The 19,764-nt window shown below is 46.8% G+C and overlaps 1 protein-coding gene across 1 annotated transcript in view; it reads left to right on the top strand.

Moving 5' to 3' along the window:
* ift122 (intraflagellar transport 122 homolog (Chlamydomonas)) overlaps nucleotides 1-19,764 on the top strand; it is a 265,167-nt gene that overhangs the window by 39,194 nt on the left and 206,209 nt on the right. Inside the window, exon 4 of the mRNA XM_038812196.1 lies at nucleotides 15,734-15,810. Within this exon, the coding sequence (XP_038668124.1) occupies nucleotides 15,734-15,810 (77 nt within the window). The remainder of the gene's footprint in view (nucleotides 1-15,733; nucleotides 15,811-19,764) is intronic.

The raw sequence follows: 19,764 nt of genomic DNA on the forward strand, positions 1-19,764 counted from the left end.
TCTGTTTTTTTCCTTTTCGGGCGGATTTTTATTTTTTGTGGGGCTCGCGGAGGGCACTGGAGCCGGCACGGTAACGAAGGGGGGCCGGTCAGCAAGGGGGGCTAAGGACGTGGGTTGGGGGGACTCATCCGGCGGACTCATCACTCCGGTGCCCTCCTGTCTCATTCCCATTGTTTCCCCGTCCTCATCCCCACTCCCCGGCGCCCCATCCCCCTCTCCAACTCACTGGAGCAGGAAGGCATGGACATCAATAAAACAAAAACCCCCCAACCCACGTCCTTAGCCCCCCTTTACTGACCGGCCCCCCTTCGTTACCGTGCCGGCTCCAGTGCCCTCCGCGAGCCCCACAAAAAGTAAAAATCCGCCCGAAAAGGAAAAAAACAGAAAAAAGAGGAAGAAAACAAAAACATAAGAAAAAAACCAGTGTCCCAAAACAAAGGAAAGAGTCCCAAATGACCCGCTTGGCACCTTTGACCCAGCGAACCATTGAACAGCAGTCCAGGCCCATTCGGCATACCTTCATATGGTAGTTCCCGGGCCCTAATTCGCGCCCGTGGGGCCTCCTTTCGGGACCAGCCCCTGATCCCTCGCAAAGTCCATCGCTTCTTCAGGCCTGGAGAAGTAGTGGTGTTGGCCCTGGTGTGTGACCCATAACCGAGCTGGGAACAGCAGACCAAACTTCACATGCTTCTTGAACAGCACCTCCTTGACTTGTTTAAAGGCTGCTCGCCGCCGAGCCACCTCCTGGCTTAGGTCCTGGTAAATACAGAGAACACTGTTGTTCAACGTGCTGCTCCTGGCGCTCTTTGCCCACCACAGCACCCGCTCCTTGTCCACGGACCTGTGGAACCAAATCACCATCGGGCGGGGGGGTCCGCCCCTGCCTCGCCTGCACTCTGTATGCCCCCTCCAGCTCCGGCGGTCGCGGAAAGGCTTCAGCCCCCATCAGCTGCGTCAACAGGTCTGCTACAAACGCTGCGGCATCAGCTCCCTCGGTCCCCTCCGGGAGGCCGACCATCCTCAGATTGTTCCTGCGGGCTCTATTCTCCAGCTCCTCCACTCTGTCTAGCGGTCTTCTTTGCCGCTCCTTCAGCCCGTCAACTTCTAGCACCGCGACTGTCTGCGCATCTGCCTGCTCCTCCACTGCCTCTCCCAGCTCCTTAACTTTAACATCCTGCGCACCCAGCCTCTGGTTCAGCTGATCCACTGCCTTCTGGATTGGGTCCAAGCTGTCCCGCTTCAGCACTTTAAAACTGGATTTCATTACCTGGAGCATATTCTCCAGCGCCTGCTGGATTGCTGAGTCCGAGGTCCGTGTGTCCGCCATCTTAGGTCCCAGGTCAGTTTCCTCAGCTCCTTGCCTTTGTCCCTTTCTCTCTCTTCTTCTGCCTCCTGGACTCCCGCGGTTCCATGTACTGCAGCCCGCTCTTCAGTACTTTCACGGCTGCCTTCCTACCACTCGGTGGTCCCGCTATCGCGGGGAATCAGCCCCTAAAACCCCGCCGGAGTGAGAGCCCGCCGAATGTGCATCTCACTCGGACATCGCCGCCACCGGAAGTCCTCCACACTCACATTTCTATCAGACACACTCACTCTCATCTCTCACACTCAATTTCATCTCACACTCCCACTCATCTCTCTATTATACACAGCCATTCACTCTCATCTCTCTCTCACACACAAACTCACACTCGCTCTCATCGCACACGCACGGACATTTGCTCTCATTTCTCTCACATACACACTCCCCTCTCTCTCACGCACACACTTACCCTCATAGGAGTATCGGAATTAGGAGTAGAAGTAGACAATTCAGCCCTTTGAGCCTGCTCCTCCATTCAATCAGATCATGGCAATGTTTTCCTGGTCTCAAAGCCACCTCCTTACCTGCTCCCCATATCCCTTCAATCCGTTTTTTCAGAAATATATCGATCTCCCTCTTGAAACCATTTAATGATTCGGACTCCACCGCACTATGGGGCAGCGAGTTCCACACATTCACCACCCTCTGTGAGAAGTAGTTCCTCCTCACCTCAGTTTTAAATCTACCCCTCTCAACCAATATCTGTGACCTCTTATTCTAGATTGCCCCACAAAAGGGAACAGTTAGTCTACATTTACTTTATCAATCCCTTTTAGTATTTGATATACCTTGATCAGATCCTCTCACAACACCCTATACAATTGCAACAATACTTCTCTACTTTAATACTCCAGTCCTCCTTCAATAAATGCTAACAATCCATTTACCTTTCTTATTATATTTTGTACCTGCGTACAAACTTTAGATTCATGAACAAAAACACCCAGATCCCCCTGCCCAGATGCATTTTTAATCTTTCTATTTAAATAATAATTTGCCTGACTGTTTTTTCAGCCAAAATGAATAACCTCACACTTATCCACATTAAACTCCATCTGCTAAATTTTGGCCCAATCTCCTAGCCTATCTATATTCATCTGTAAAATCTGTATCAACCCTTCACTGCCTGCTTTCCCGTCTATTTTAGCATCATCCGCAAATTTTGCTATGCTACTCTGTCCCTGCTTGCAGAACATTTATATAAATTATGAACAGTCGAGATCCGAGGACTGAACTCTGCGGCACCCCACTAGTTACAGTTCGCCAGCCAGAGAAGGACCCATTTAACTTGACCCTCTGCTTTCTTGTTAGTCAGCTAATCCTTAATCCAATCTAGTACTCTACCCCCCCCCAAAAACCCCTGCGCGATCTCACCTGCTGGATCAATCTTTTAATGCAATACCTTCTCAAGTACCTTCTGGAAGTCTAGATATACCACATTCACAGGTTCCCCATTTTCCACCTTGCTGGTTACGTCCTCAAAGAACTCAAACAAGTTTGTCAAGCATGACTTGCCCTTCATAAAGCCATGCTGACAATGGTCTTTGAATAGTGGAGTTACATTAGTGTGTTTCTAGTCCACCGGGACCATTCCAGAATCCAGGGAATTTTGAAATATGACCAATTCATCCACTATCTCTGCTGCCACCTCCTTTAATACCCAAGGGTGCAGACCATCAGGTCCCGGAGACTTATCTGCCTTTAGTCCCATTAGTTTATCCAATACCTTGCAGGGCAGCACGGTAGCATTGTGGATAGCACAATTGCTCCACAGCTCCAGGGTCCCAGGTTCGATTCCAGCCTGGGTCACTGTCTGTGCGGAGTCTGCACATCCTCCCGTGTGTGCGTGGGTTTTCTCCGGGTGCTCCGGTTTCCTCCCACAGTCCAAAGACGTGCAGGTTAGGTGGATTGGCCATGATAAATTGCCCTTAGTGTCCAAAATTGCCCTTAGTGTTGGGTGGGGTTACTGGGTTATGGGGATAGGGTGGAGGTGTTGACCTTGGGTAGGGTGCTCTTTCCACGAGCCGGTGCAGACTTGATGGGCCGAATGGCCTCCTTCTGCACTGTAAATTCTATGAAAACCTTCTCCTTTGCGATGGGTATTGCACTGGGTATTGCACTAAGTTCTTCTGCATTAACTGCAGTTCTTGGAAAATTTTTATTATCCTCTACCATGAAGGCAGAGGTAAAATATTGGTTCCATGCCCCCTCCATCTCTGTGTTCCCCATTATTACCTCACCAGTATTGTCCTCTAAAGGGGCAACATTTATCTTAGATATTCTCTTCCCCATTATATACTTATAGTAGCTCTTGGAATCAGTGTTAATGTTTTCTGCTAGTTTCCTTTCGTAGCTAATCTTAGCTTTTTGGCTATTTTTAGGAGCTTTTGCTGACCCCTAAAGTTCTCCCAATCCTCCAGCTTACCACTAGCTTCTGCAGTATGGTATGCCCTAGTTTTTGCCTTTAAGTCCTCCTTGATTTCCTTGTTTAACCATGGAATGTTTTTCTCTCTTTTTCTTCCTCTCAGGAATATATTTTAATTGAGAGGTGTTTAATATCTCACTGAACATCTGCCATTGTTCCTCAACTGTCCTACCCTCAATTATTTGTGCCCAATCTACTTGGGCCAACTCTTTCCTCAGGCCTGTATAATTACCTCTGCCCAATGCCATAATTAGAACATAGAACATAGAACGATACAGCGCAGTACAGGCCCTTCGGCCCTCGATGTTGCACCGACATGGAAAAAAAAAAAACTAAAGGCCATCTAACCTACACTATGCCCTTATCATCCATATGCTTATCCAATAAATTTTTAAATGCCCTCAATGTTGGCGAGTTCACTACTGTTGCAGGTAGGGCATTCCACGGCCTCACCACTCTTTGCGTAAAAAACCCACCTCTGACCTCTGTCCTATATCTATTACCCCTCAATTTAAGGCTATGTCCCCTCGTGCTAGCCACCTCCATCCGCGGGAGAAGGCTCTCGCTGTCCACCCTATCTAACCCTCTGATCATTTTGTATGCCTCTATTAAGTCACCTCTTAACCTTCTTCTCTCTAACGAAAACAACCTCAAGTCCATCAGCCTTTCCTCATAAGATTTTCCCTCCATACCAGGCAACATCCTGGTAAATCTCCTCTGCACCCGTTCCAAAGCTTCCACGTCCTTCCTATAATGAGGCGACCAGAACTGTACGCAATACTCCAAATGCGGCCGTACCAGAGTTTGGTACAGCTGCATCATGACCTCATGGCTCCGGAACTCAATCCCTCTACCAATAAAGGCCAACACACCATAGGCCTTCTTCACAACCCTATCAACCTGGGTGGTAACTTTCAGGGATCTATGTACATGGACACCGAGATCCCTCTGCTCATCCACACTACCAAGAATTTTACCATTAGCCAAATATTCCGCATTCCTGTTATTCTTTCCAAAGTGAATCACCTCACACTTCTCCACATTAAACTCCATTTGCCACCTCTCAGCCCAGCTCTGCAGCTTATCTATGTCCCTCTGTAACCTGCAACATCCTTCCGCACTGTCTACAACTCCACCGACTTTAGTGTCGTCTGCAAATTTACTCACCCATCCTTCTGCGCCCTCCTCTAGGTCATTTATAAAAATGACAAACAGCAACGGCCCCAGAACAGATCCTTGTGGTACGCCACTCGTAACTGAACTCCATTCTGAACATTTCCCATCAACTACCACTCTCTGTCTTCTTTCAACTAGCCAATTTCTGATCCACATCTCTAAATCACCCTCAATCCCCAGCCTCCGTATTTTCTGCAATAGCCGACCGTGGGGAACCTTATCAAACGCTTTACTGAAATCCATATACACCACATCAACTGCTCTACCCTCGTCTACCTGTTCAGTCACCTTCTCAAAGAACTCGATAAGGTTTGTGAGGCATGACCTACCCTTCACAAAACCATGCTGACTATCCCTAATCATATTATTCCTATCTAGATGATTATAAATCGTATCTTTTATAATCCTCTCCAAGACTTTACCCACCACAGACGTTAGGCTCACCGGCCTATAGTTACTGGGGTTATCTCTACTCCCCTTCTTGAACAAAGGGACCACATTTGCTATCCTCCAGTCCTCTGGCACTATTCCTGTAGCCAATGATGACCTAAAAATCAAAGCCAAAGGCTCAGCAATCTCTTCCCTGGCTTCCCAGAGAATCCTAGGATAAATCCCATCCGGCCCCGGGGACTTATCTATTTTCACCTTGTCCAGAATTGCCAACACTTCTTCCCTACGCACCTCAATGCCATCTATTCTAATAGCCTGGGTCTCAGCATTCTCCTCCACAATATTATCTTTTTCTTGAGTGAATACTGACGAAAAGTATTCATTTAGTATCTCGCTTATCTCCTCAGCCTCCACACACAACTTCCCACCACTGTCCTTGACTGGCCCTACTCTTACCCTAGTCATTCTTTTATTCCTGACATACCTATAGAAAGCTTTTGGGTTTTCCTTGATCCTACCTGCCAAAGACTTCTCATGTCCCCTCCTTGCTCGTCTCAGCTCTCTCTTTAGATCCTTCCTCGCTTCCTTGTAACTATCAAGCGCCCCAACTGAAACTTCACGCCTCATCTTCACATAGGCCTCCTTCTTCCTCTTAACAAGAGATTCCACTTCTTTGGTAAACCACGGTTCCCTCGCTCGACCCCTTCCTCCCTGCCTGACTGGTACGTACTTATCAAGAACATGCAATAGCTGTTCCTTGAACAAGCTCCACATATCCAGTGTGCCCAACCCTTGCAGCCTACTTCTCCAACCAACACATCCTAAGTCACGTCTAATGGCATCATAATTGCCCTTCCCCCAGCTATAACTCTTGCTCTGCGGGGTATACTTATCCCTTTCCATCACTAACGTAAAGGTCACCGAATTGTGGTCACTGTCTCCAAAGTGTTCACCTACCTCCAGATCTAACACCTGGCCTGGTTCATTACCCAAAACCAAATCCAAAGTGGCCTCACCTCTTGTTGGCCTGTCAACATATTGTGTCAGAAAACCCTCCTGCACACATTGTACAAAGAACGACCCATCCAATGTACTCGAACTATATCTTTTCCAGTCAATATTAGGAAAGTTAAAGTCTCCCATAACAACTACCCTGTTACTTTCGCTCTTTTCCAGAATCATCTTCGCCATCCTTTCCTCTACATCTCTAGAACTATTAGGTGGCCTATAGAAAACTCCCAACAGGGTGACCTCTCCTTTCCTGTTTCTAACCTCAGCCCATACTACCTCGGAAGAAGAGTCCCCATCTTGCATCCTTTCTACCACCGTAATACTGTCCTTGACTAGCAGCGCCACACCTCCCCCTCTTTTGCCCCCTTCTCTGACCTTACTAAATTCTAGTCTGTCTTCTCTCAATCTGAATTTGAAATTCTAGCATGCTGTGATCAGTTCTTCAAGAGAATCCTTAACGACAAAGCTATTTATCATAGAACATTACAGCGCAGTACAGGCCCTTCGGCCCTCGATGTTGCGCCGACCTGTGAAACCATCTGAAGCCTATTCCATTTTCATCCATATGTCTATCCAGTGACCACTTGAGTGCCCTTAAAGTTGGTGAGTCTACTACTGTTGCAGGCAGGGCGTTCCACACCCCTACTACTCTCTGAGTAAAGAAACTGCCTCTGACATCTGTCCTATATCTACCACCCCTCAATTTAAAGCTATGTCCCCTCGTGTTGGTCATCACCATCCGAGGAAAGAGACTCTCACTGTCCACCCTATCTAACCCTCTGACTATCTTATATGTCTCTATTAAGTCACCTCTCAGCCTTCTCCTCTCTAATGAAAACAACCTCAAGTCCCTGAGCCTTTCCTCGTAAGACCTTCCCTCCATACCAGGCAACATCCTAGTAAATCTCCTCTGAACCCTTTCCAAAGCTTCCACATCCTTCCTATAATGTGGTGACCAGAACTGCACGCAGTACTCCAGTAGCAGCCGCACCAGAGTTATGTACAGCTGCAGCATGACCTTGTGGCTCCGAAACTCAATCGCCCTACTGATAAAGGCTAGCACACCATATGCCTTCTTAACAGCCCTATTAACCTGGCTGGCAACTTTCAGGGATTTATGTAGCTGGATGCCGAGATCTCTCTGTTCATCTACACTACCAAGAATCTTGCCATTAGCCCAGTACTCTGCATTCCTGTTACTCCTTCCAAAGTGAACCACCTCACACTTTTCCGCATTAAACTCCATTTGCCACCTCTCAGCCCAGCTCTGCAGCTTATCTATGTCCCTCTGTATCCCATAACATCCTTCAGCACTATCCACAACTCCACCGGCCTTTGTGTCATCTGCAAATTTACTAACCCATCCTTCTACACCCTCTTCCAGGTCATTTATAAAAATGAGAAACAGCAGTGGCCCCAAAACAGATCCTTGGGGTACACCACTAGTAACTGAACTCCAGGATGAACATTTGCCATCAACCACCACCCTCTGTCTTCTTTCAGCTAGCCAATTACTGATCCAAACCGCTAAATCACCTTCAATCCCATACTTCCTTATTTTCTGCAATAGCCTACCGTGGGGAACCTTATCAAACGCCTTACTGAAATCCATATACACCACATCAACCGCTTTACCCTCATCCACCTGCTTGGTCACCTTCTCAAAAAACTCAATAAGGTTTGTGAGGCATGACCTATCCTTCACAAAACCATGTTGACTATCGCTAATCAACTTGTTCTTTTCAAGATGATTATAAACCCTACCTCTTATAACCTTTTCCAACATTTTACCCACAACCGAAGTAAGGCTCACAGGTCTATAATTACCAGGGTTGTCTCTACTCCCCTTCTTGAACAAGGGTACAACATTTGCTATCCTCCAGTCTTCCGGCACTATTCCTGTCGACAAAGACGACATAAAGATCAAGGATAAAGGCTCTGCAATCTCCTCCCTGGCTTCCCAGAGAATCCTAGGATAAATCCCATCTGGGCCAGGGGACTTGTCTATTTTTACACTTTCCAAAATTGCTAACACCTCCTCCTTGTGAACCACAATCCCATCTAGCCTGGTCAACTGTACCTGAGTTTTCTCCTCGACAACATTGTCTTTCTCCAGTGTAAACACTGACGAAAAATATCCATTTAACGCTTCCCCTATCTCCTCTGATTCCACACACAACTTTCCACTACTATCCTTGATTGGCCCTAATCTTACTCTAGTCATTCCTTTGTTCCTGATATACCTATAGAAAGCCTTAGGGTTTTCCTTGATCCTATCCGCCAATGACTTTTCGTGTCCTCTCCTCGCTCTTCTTAACTCTCCCTTTAGGTCCTTCCTGGCTAACTTGTAACTCTCAAGTGCCCGAACTGAGCCTTCATGTCTCATATCAAACCTTATTCATTACATAATATTAAATCTAAAATAGCCTGCTCCCTGGTTGGATCCATAACATATTGCTCGACGAAAGAACCCCTCATGCACTCTATGAAATCTCCCTCAAGGCTAGGGGGCGGGGGGGCGGGGCGGGGCGGCGGGGGGCGGGGGGGGGGCGGGGGGGGCGGGGGGGGGGGGGGTGCCTGTAAGTTATTCCTTTCAAGGAGTTTTTTCCTTTCTTATTTCCACCCATACCTATTCAACATCTTGGCCCTTCGTGCCAATATCATTTCTTAATGCAGCCTTGATGTCATCTTTAACCAATAAAGCAACTCCACCTCCTGTTCCATCCTGTCTATCCTGGTCCCACATCGGTTCAGATGGAGACCGTCCCCGTGGTACAGATCTCTCCTGTCCCAATACTGGTGCCAGTGCCTCATGAAATGGAACTCTTCTTTCCCGCATTACTCCTTCAGCTACGTGATTACTTCCCTAATTTTCTCATTCCTATGGCAATTTGCACGTGGCTCGGATAGTAATCCAGAGATTATAACCTAGTTACTGATAATCCCCAAACAGGTCCTCTTTCCTAGTCTTGCCTATGTTGTTTGTCCCAACATGGACCACAACAACTGGATCCACCCCTCGCACTCCAATATCCTTTCAGGCTGTTTCGAGATTTCCTCGCCCTGGCACTGGACAGGCAACATGTGGAACTGATGCTACCTGTCCCCCTAATTATAGAATCCCCTACACCTACCACCTGTCTTTTTGCTCATCTCACACACACATTTACCCTCATCCCTCTCACACCCACACTCGCGATCTCACTCTCACTCACACACATACGCGCACACACACATTTACTCTTCTCCCTCACACCAACATTCGCTCATCTCACTCACTCATTCACCCATACACACTTATCTCTCTCTCTCTCACACACACTGTTGCTCTCATCTCTCTCTCTCATTCGCACAAACTCACTCATCTCTCGCACGTACTCACTTATCTCTCTTTCACACACATTCTCATCTCAAACACAGACACATGCACTGATCTCTCTCTCATGTCTCTGAGGCCCAGCCACACCTCGTCATCTCCGTGTCAGGCCCCGCTTTACCCTCCTCGCAGAACTCGTCCCTCACCCCTCACAGATCTCCTTCACCCCCTTGCAGATCCCACTCTCGCAGATCCCGCCCTCCCCCTCTCACAGGCCTTCCAGCTTCTCGCCCTGCTCTCTCCCTCTCTCTGATTGGATGCGCTGAAAGCAGCACGCAATTCAAATTGTATCAGCTGTACTTGCTGCGGAGCCCCGGAAGGCTCTGCTGAACCCAGTTAGGGAACCCATGCACCCAGAAAAGACCCAGCAGACGTGACAGCGTAGTGCTATCCAATCTAGGGGAATGGGAATCTTCAACGTTGACCTGAACCTTAAGAAGAGTTATGGACAAGAAGACCACCTGCTGATTACCAGCTATTGCCCTCCCTCAGCTGATCAGTAATCCTCCATGTTGAACATCATTTGAAAGGAGCACAAATGGTGGCAAGGGCACAGAATGTACTCTAGATGAGGGACTTCAATGTTCATCACCAATGGTCGTGTGGTAGCACTATGGCTTCACAGTGCCAGGGACCCCGGTTCGATTCCTGGCTTGTCTATGTGGAGTCTGCGTGTTCTCCCCATGTCAGCGTGGGTTTCCTCCGGGTGCTCTGGTTTCCTCCCACAAGACCCGAAAGACGTGCTTGTAGGTGAATTGGACATTCTGAATTCTCCCACAGTGTGTACCTGAACAGGCACCGTAGTGTGGCGACTAGGGGATTTTCACAGTAACTTCATTGCAGCGTTAATGTGAGAAAACTTGTGACACTAATAAAGATTATTATTATTATTGATGGAACTTGCCAGGTTCAGAACTCTGTACAAGCCAGTGGTAAGAGAACCAATATGAGGGAAAAACCTACTTGATCTTGTTCTTGCCAACCTGCCTGTTGTAGAGTAATCTATCCATGGCAGTATTGATATGAGTGACCTATGTGATAAGGTTGGCTTCTGGGCAGGGCAATTAGTTGAAATATTTGATGCATGCCAGGCATTAAAAAATTATTTGCATTTATATTTCACTTTTCATGACCATCAAATATCTCAAAGCACTTCACACCTTTATGAAGTACTTTTGAAGTTAGTCACTGTTATAGTGTAAGAAACATAGCAGTTTGTACACAGCAAGATCTCACAACAGCAATGCAATACTGACCGGATACTTGTTTAATGATGTTGGAGGAATACATATTGCTAGGGGATAATTGGCTCTGGGGATAATTCCTTTGCTGTTCTATGAAATAGTGCCATGGCCTTTCTTTTAACACCTGCTCTGAGGCAGACGGGTCCTTGGTTTAATGTTGCATCCAAAAGATGGCACCCCTGAGAGTGCCCTCGACCCTCTCAACTGTTCTGGAGTTACAGTGTAGAATTTTGTGCTTGAGCGCTTGAGTGGCCTTTGAACACAGACCTTTGTCACTCCGAGGTTAATGCTACCAACTGAACCTCGGCTGATGCGCTGCATTGTTGCTGGGAAATGCGGATTTCTGGGTTTCCTGGCCAAAGCTTCAACCCCCAAACCATCCCCCATTGTAAATATCGGGGCTATTATTTTTAAACGTTTCTTCACCATGTGATTGAAAAAAAACATATTTGTGGGATGTGCGCATCACTGGTTAGGCCAGCATTTATCGCTCATCCCTAGTTGCCATTTAGAAGGAGGTGGTGAGCTGCCTACTTGAACCGCTGCAGTTGATGTGGCATAGGTACACCCTCAGTGCTATTCGGGAGGGAGTTCCAGGATTTTGACCTGGTGACAGTGAAGGAATGGTGATATATTTTCAAGTCAGGATGGTGAGTGACTTGGAGGGGAACTTCCAGGTATCTGCTGACCTTGTCTTCCAGATGGTAGCAGTCGTGGGTTTGGAAGGTGCTGCCTAAGGATCCTTGGTGAGTTCCTGCAATGCACCTTGTAGATGGTACCCACGGCTACCACTGTTCATCGGTGGTGGAGGGAATGAATGTTTGTGGAAGGGAGTACCAATCAAACGGGTTGCTTTGTCCTGGATGCTGTCAAGCTCCTTGAGTGTTGCTGAAACTGCACTCACCCAGGCAAATACAGAGTATTCCATAACATACCTGACTTGTGCCTTGAAATGAATGAAATGAAATGAAAATCGCTTATTGTCACGGGTAGGCTTCAAATGAAGTTACTGTGAAAAGCCCTAGTCGCCACATTCCGGTGCCTGTTCGGGGAGACTGGTTTGGGAATTGAACCGTGCTGCTAGCCTGCCTTGGTCTGCTTTAAAAGTCAGCGATTTAGCCCAGCGTGCTAAACCAGCATGAGGATGGTAGGCAGGCTTTGGGGAGTCAGGAGAGGGTTACTTGCCGTTGGATTCCTAGCCTTTGACCTGCTCTGGTTGCCACAATACCTGTATGGCTAGTCCGGTTTAGTTTCTGGTCCGTGGTAACCCCCAAGAATGTTGACATTGGGGGATTCAGTGATGATAATGGCATTGAATATTGGAGGTGGTCATTGCCTGGTACTTGTGTGACCCGAATGTTACTTGCCACTTAACAGCCCAAGACTGAATATTGTCCAGGTCTTGCTGAATTTGAACATGGACTGCTTCAGTATCTGAGGAGTTGGGAATGATGCTGAGCATTGTGCAGTCATTAGCGAACATCCCACTTCTGACCTTATGATGTAGTGAAGTCATTGATGAAACAGCTGAAGATGGTTGGGCCCATATCACTATCCTGAACTCCTGTAGTGATGTCCTGCAACTTAGATGATTGACATCTAACCACCACAACCATATTCCTTTTTTTTCTAGGTTTCCCCCCCGGTTTCCATTGACTCTAATTTTGCTTGGGCTCCTTGATGCCACATTCGGTCAACTGCTGTCTTGATATCAAAGTCAACCGCTCTCGGCTCACCTCTGGTGTTCAACTCTTTGGTCCATGTTTGAAAAAAGGCTGTAATGAGGTCAGGATCTGAGTGGCCCTGATGGAAACCAAACTGAGCATCAGTGAGCAGGTTATTGCTGAGTAAGTGCTGCTTGATAGCACTGTTGATGACTCCTTCCATCGCTTTATTGATGATGGAGAGTAAAATGGCGGGGCAGTAATTGGCCAGGTTGGATTTGTCCTGTTTTTTGTGTATAGGACATCTCTGGATAATTTTTCATATTTCTGGGCTGATGCCAGTGTTGTGGCTGTATTGGAACAGCTTGACTAGGGGTGTGGCAAGTTTTGGAGCACAAGTCCCAGTAAGTACTATTGTTGGAATATTGTCAGGGCCTTTGCAGAATCCAGCACCTTCAACCGTTTCTTAATATCACATGAAATGAATCAAATTGACGGGGCTGGCATCCGTGATTCCGAGGGCATCCGGAGGAGGTCAAGCCAGATCATCCACTCAACACTTCTGTTTGATGTGAGACTCTTATTTCACCTTCTAATAAGAGTTGGTAGTCCGGGTTGGTGGGAGGTAACAGAAATACGACTTTATTATTGTTAATTACTCACTTGAATACATTTGAATGAGAACTGAATAAAAACTTAGAAACAAAATACCAAACAATACATTAAAAAGTCAAGCACGTGGCAAAAAGCATAAAGCACAAAAGGAAATCACTTTAACACGATCAAACAGATAGATGATTCAAGAATTCAGGGACAAAGACCTCGACCACGAGGCCCTACTTTTAAGGGAATTCTTATCTCTGGTTTAACCCCTCATTTACTTTCATTGGCTTCTAATTCTCAGCTGAGGCCTCCTGGTTTGTTCAAATGAATGTCTGTTAATTCGAGGATGATTTGTTAATCAAACATTGGACATTACTTAAGATTGACTGGTGCTATCAAAACTAGCTTAGCGTCTGCATGCGCAGTTTTAGGAAAATTACTGGATATGTTTTCTCACACCTGCTATGTTACACAGCTTGGTGGAGACTTGCTAGAATTGAACATTTGATAAGACAGAACAATACGTTCTCAGTGCTGAATATACTGGAATTCAATTGTTAATTCATTATATGAGACACTGCATTCCAAAAGTCAAGACACTTTTAATATTTTTTGCCTATTAGCTATATGCATTGAACTAGCCCCTACAAGAATAAAACTATACTCTATCAGATATGCTGGGATGCTTGTGGAGCCTCCTGCTCCACTGAGTTTTTTAATTGTTCCCCACCATTCACAGCTGGATTTGGAAGGACTGCAGAACTTATACCTCATCCATTAATTGTGGGATTGCTTGGCTCTGTCTATCATTTGCTGCTTTTGCTGTTTGGCATCCAAACAGCCCTGTGTTGTAGCTTCACCAAGGTGACACATTTTTAGGTATGCCTGCTGCTGTTTCTGGCATGCCTCCAGCACTGTTCGTTGAACCAAAGTTGACCCCTAGATTGGTAGCAATGTTAGAGTGCTGGCTATAAAGATTGTGTTAGTGAGTACAATTCCACTGTTGCTGGTTGCCTATGGTGCCTCATGGTTTCACAGTCTTGAGCTGCTAGATCTGTTTGAAATGTATCCCATTTAGCACAGCGGTAGTGCCACACAACATGAGGGGAGTACCCTCAACATGAAGACAGGACTTTGTCTCCACAAGGACTGTGTCATGTACAGATGCATCTGTGGCAGGCAGGGTGGTGAGGATGAGATCAAGTATGTTTTTCCCCATGGGTTCCCCAACCACTGCATATGCCCTGTAACTACAAAGCTGAGAAAATAAATGTTTTCATTTGGAATTTCCATTTTGCGGAGGTGTCTTCAGACCAATTTGCATCCAACAACCTGCTATGAAAACTCTGCTCATAATTTGCCAAATTTGCTGTGACAAATTCCTCCATAACAGCTGAGACAATTTACAACATTCTAAATCAAACAACTCACAGCATTCTTTAAAAAAAGTTAATTTGCCCTGTCTCTAGATGAATGTAAATAGATGAATCCAAATAAATTCCAAATAAATTCCAAATAAATTCCAAGATCCAGATCCAGATCCAGATTTGTATCTTCACCAAAAATAATCAGCTCTTCCTCAGTCCAAAGATGTGCAGGTTAGGTGGATTGGCCATGCTAAATTGCCCGTAGTGTCCTAATAAAAAAAGTAAGGTTAAGGGGGGGTTGGGTTACGGGTATAGGGTGGATACGTGGGTTTGAGTAGGGTGATCATGGCTCGGCACAACATTGAGGGCCGAAGGGCCTGTTCTGTGCTGTACTGTTCTATGTTCTATGTTCCTTGAGCCACACCCTATCTGTGCACCAGGTTTAACGATCCTCTCTTCCTGTCCCTTTTCTTTTATCTCATATCAGCGTTCTGACCTACTAAAACTATTTCCCTCTTATATAATTACGAACAATGTTACGCCCTATGCTGTTGCTCATGTATTTGCTTTGTTTGGCTCCTTGTTCCACACTCTAACATCACTGTTTGTCGATGTACCATTTGTCAATGTCCTCTGTTGATTATTCTTTTTTCTACTATGTATGTACTGTGTACGTTCCCTCGGCAGCAAAAAAATACTTTTCACTGTACTTCGGTACATGTGACAAATCAAATCAATTAATCAAATCAATCAATCATTGAAATCAGTCAATTAGATTGTTGAGATCTATTGTTTACAGAGTAACGAACAACAAACTGGGAGTAAAACAATACCTCTGTCCACCTTCGTTGGCGGAGGCAATAGTAAATTGTGTAGTATACAGACCACATTATATGAGCTTGATATTGTGTTACATGGATATAATGTAATTTTAAATTTGTAAAACTCCATGCTTAGTGTATTAAAAACAGAAAATACTGGAAATGATCAGGTTAGGTAGCACCTGTGAAGAGAGAGATAGAGTTAACATTTCAAATTTGCCAGAACTGGCGATGTACCTTTTATCTAACTTGCAATAACTAAGCTTTTTTTTGTTCCTTTATTCAAAATACAGACACAATGATTCCATTCAGTGCATTGCGTACAACCCAGTCACTCACCAACTGGCTTCCTGTTCCTCCAGTGACTTTGGTAATTTGATTTTTTAATATGTTTAAAAATCAAAAATTTAGTTAGTGTTTTTACTGCTTGTTATTATTTACTTCAATTGTACATATGGGACGCGATTCAGTGGCCTTATTGCGCTAGAACTGGTGTGAGGACATTTAAGTACTGTTGTCAGGTTTGTTATGGAGCAACTATGCCACCCTCAGGCTCAGTTGTTGTATTGGGCAATTTGTCAAAACCCTAAACCTCAGGTTTATATTGTCCAATACTCCCTGCCATCCCACCTACCCAATACTCCCTGCCATCCCACCTACCCAATACTCCCTGCCATCCCACCTTGCCCAATACTCCCTGCCATTCCACCTTGTCCAATTCTCCCTGCCATCCCACCCTACCCAATACTCCCTGCCATCCCACCTTGTCCAATACTCCCTGCCATTCCACCTTGTCCAATTCTCCCTTCCATACCACCTTGTCCAATTCTCCCTTCCATACCACCTTGTCCAATTCTCCCTGCCATCCCACCCTACCCAATACTCCCTGCCATCCCACCTTGTTCAATACTCCCTGCCATCCCACCCTACCTAATACTCCTTGCCATCCCACCTTGTTCAATACTCCCTGCCATCCCACCCTACCCAATACTCCCTGCCATCCTACCTTGTTCAATACTCCCTGCCATCCCACCCTACCCAATACTCCCTGCCATCCCACCTTGTTCAATACTCCCTGCCATCCCACCCTACCCAATACTCCTTGCCATCCCACCTTGTTCAATACTCCCTGCCATCCCACCCTACCCAATACTCCCTGCCATCCTACCTTGTTCAATACTCCCTGCCATCCCACCCTACCCAATACTCCCTGCCATCCCACCTTGTTCAATACTCCCTGCCATCCCACCTTGTCCAATACTCCCGGCCATCCCACCTTGTTAAATACTCCCGGCCATCCCACCCTGTCCAATACTCCCTGCCATCCCACCTTGTCCAATACTCCCTGCCGTCCCACCCTGTCCAATACTCCCTGCCATCCCACCTTGTCCAATACTCCCTGCCATCCCACCTTGTTCAATACTCCCTGCCATCCGACCCTACCCAATACTCCCTGCCATCCCACCTTGTGCAATACTCCCTGCCATCCTACCTTGTTAAATACTCCCGGCCATCCCACCCTACCCAATTCTCCCTGCCATCCCACCTTGTCCAATTCTCCCTGCCATACCACCCTACCCAATACTCCCTGCCATCCCACCTTGTCCAATACACCCTGCCATTCCACCTTGTCCAATACTCCCTGCCATCCCACCTTGTCCAATACTCCCTGCCATCCCACCTTGTCCAATACTCCCTGCCATCCCACCTTGTCCAATACTCCCTGCCATCCCACCTTGTCCAATACTCCCTGCCATCCCACCTTGTGCAATACTCCCTGCCATCCCACCTTGTTAAATACTCCCGGCCATCCCACCCTACCCAATTCTCCCTGCCATCCCACCTTGTCCAATTCTCCCTGCCATACCACCCTACCCAATACTCCCTGCCATCCCACCTTGTCCAATACACCCTGCCATTCCACCTTGTCCAATACTCCCTGCCATCCCACCTTGTCCAATACTCCCTGCCATCCCACCTTGTCCAATACTCCCTGCCATCCCACCTTCTCCAATACTCCCTACCATCCCACCTTGTCCAAAACTCCCTGCCATTCCACCGTCTGGTGACTTTAAAAAAATTAGAAGGTCCTTACCTGTGGTATTACACTCCTGACACCAACTGTTAGACTCGGAAAAGTAGTCAAGGATCAACTGTAGACAGTTCTGTTCAGCAGGTTCATTGAAGATCTTATACAGTCAAGAGAGGAGCTTTTGCCTCTCCTTCACTCAAGGACTCAGCCAACCCATCTTGGCTTACAAGCATGAGCGCAGAGGTTATATACATTTCAGACCCTCTTTCCCACTCCTCATTCCCCCCCCCCCCATCCCCCGCACACTTCTCTATCCTTGCCTTTTCCTAGCATGTAATGTTTATGCAAGACCCTCAGAGGTTTGCATGATAATGTCATTACACCAAATGTTCGGGGGTCCTGTGACCTAGAACTGATAACAGATCACATACCCCATATCTTGGCTAGCCTGAGACTCCTTCACCCTATAGGGGAGGAATTTCTGGCTGCCAACCCCCCTATAACAGGCTGATGCCAACAACCAAGATTCCTAAAGCAACAAACCTTGGTTTTCCTTATCAGCTATATTGTTATGAGGCCTCAGCCGGTTTGACTGCAGGCCTTAGAAGCTGCATTGGATTGGATTTGTTTATTGTCACGTGTACTGAGGTACAGTGAAAAATATTTTTCTACAAGCATCTCAAACAGATCATTTAGTACATGAAAAGAAAATACATAATAGGGCAACACAATGTGCACAATGTAAACACATAAACACCGGCATCGGGTGAAGCATACATGGTGTAGTATTAATCAGGTCAGTTCATAAGAGGGTTGTTTAGGAGTCTGGTAACAGCGGGAAAGAAACATTTTTGAATCTGTTCGTGCGTGTTCTCGGACTTTTGTATCTCCTGCAGATGGAAGAAGTTGGAAGAGTGAGTAAGCCGGGTGGGAGGTGTAATTGATTATGCTGCCCACTTTCCCCAGGCAGCGGGAGGTGTAGATAGAGTCAATGGATGGAAGGCGTGTTTGTTTGATGAACTGGGCTGTGTTCACGACTCTGAAGCTTTTGGAGGTCTTGGGCTGAGCAGTTGCCATACCAGGCTGTGATGCAGCCAGATAGGATGCTTTCCATGGTACATCTTTAAAAGTTGGTAAGAGTCGGTGTGGACATGCCAAATTTCCTTAGTTTCCTGAGGAGGTAAAGGTGCTGTTGTGCTTTCTTGGTGGTAGCATCAATGTGGGTCGACCGGGACAGATTTTTTTCATAATGTGCATAGGAATTTGAAGCTGTCAACCACCTCCACCTCGGTACTATTGATGCAGACAGGGATGTGTACAATACTTTGCTTCCTGAAGTCAATGGCCAGCTCTTTAGTTTTGCTGGCATTGAGGGAATAGATTGTCATTGTTACACCACTCCACGAGGTTTGCCCTCCTGTATTCTAACTCGCTGTTGTTCGAGATCCGACACACTATGGTCGTGTCATCAGCAAACTTGTAGATGACGTTGGAACCAAATTGTGCCGCCCTGTTTGAGCTGCCAGTTAGAGGGGGGAATGAGGGGGGGCTTCCCGGAAGCCTCCCCAAGGTTGGGTGGATGATGGGGTCAAAAACAGGGTGGCGGGGGGAGGGGCAGCTGGTCAAAACAGTGCCCCGATCTACGAGGAAACTTTCCTGCTAGTGAGCTGAAAGTGCGGCCTCGGCTGAGCGAATCTTTGAGGGACAAAAAATGTGTCCAGAGCACATTCTGGGGAAGGTGGAACCTGTACGAACCTGCGAAGAGGACCCAAGGAGTTTGAGTAAAGGCAAGCAACCAGCAGAGGGCAGCAGAGCAGAGCTACTGATCAGCTGTTCTGGGGAACGTGCAGTGCGGTCAGCCTAAGTTGAAGGTGAACCTGCGAAGAGGACCCAAGGAGTTTGAGTAAAGGCAAGCAACCAGCAGAGGGCAGCAGAGCAGAGCTACTGATCAGCTGTTCTGGGGAAATTTGCATACGTGCAGTGCGGTCAGCCTAAGTTGAAGGTGAACCTGCGAAGAGGACCCAAGGAGTTTGAGTAAAGGCAAGCAACCAGCAGAGGGCAGCAGAGCAGAGCTACTGATCAGCTGTTCTGGGGAAATTTGCATACGTGCAGTGCGGTCAGCCTAAGTTGAAGGTGAACCTGCGAAGAGGACCCAAGGAGTTTGAGTAAAGGCAAGCAACCAGCAGAGGGCAGCAGAGCAGAGCTACTGATCAGCTGTTCTGGGGAAATTTGCATACGTGCAGTGCGGTCAGCCTAAGTTGAAGGTGAACCTGCGAAGAGGACCCAAGGAGT

Source organism: Scyliorhinus canicula, chromosome 11 (genome assembly GCF_902713615.1).
Source record: "Scyliorhinus canicula chromosome 11, sScyCan1.1, whole genome shotgun sequence".
In the NCBI taxonomy this organism is placed as follows: domain Eukaryota; kingdom Metazoa; phylum Chordata; class Chondrichthyes; order Carcharhiniformes; family Scyliorhinidae; genus Scyliorhinus; species Scyliorhinus canicula.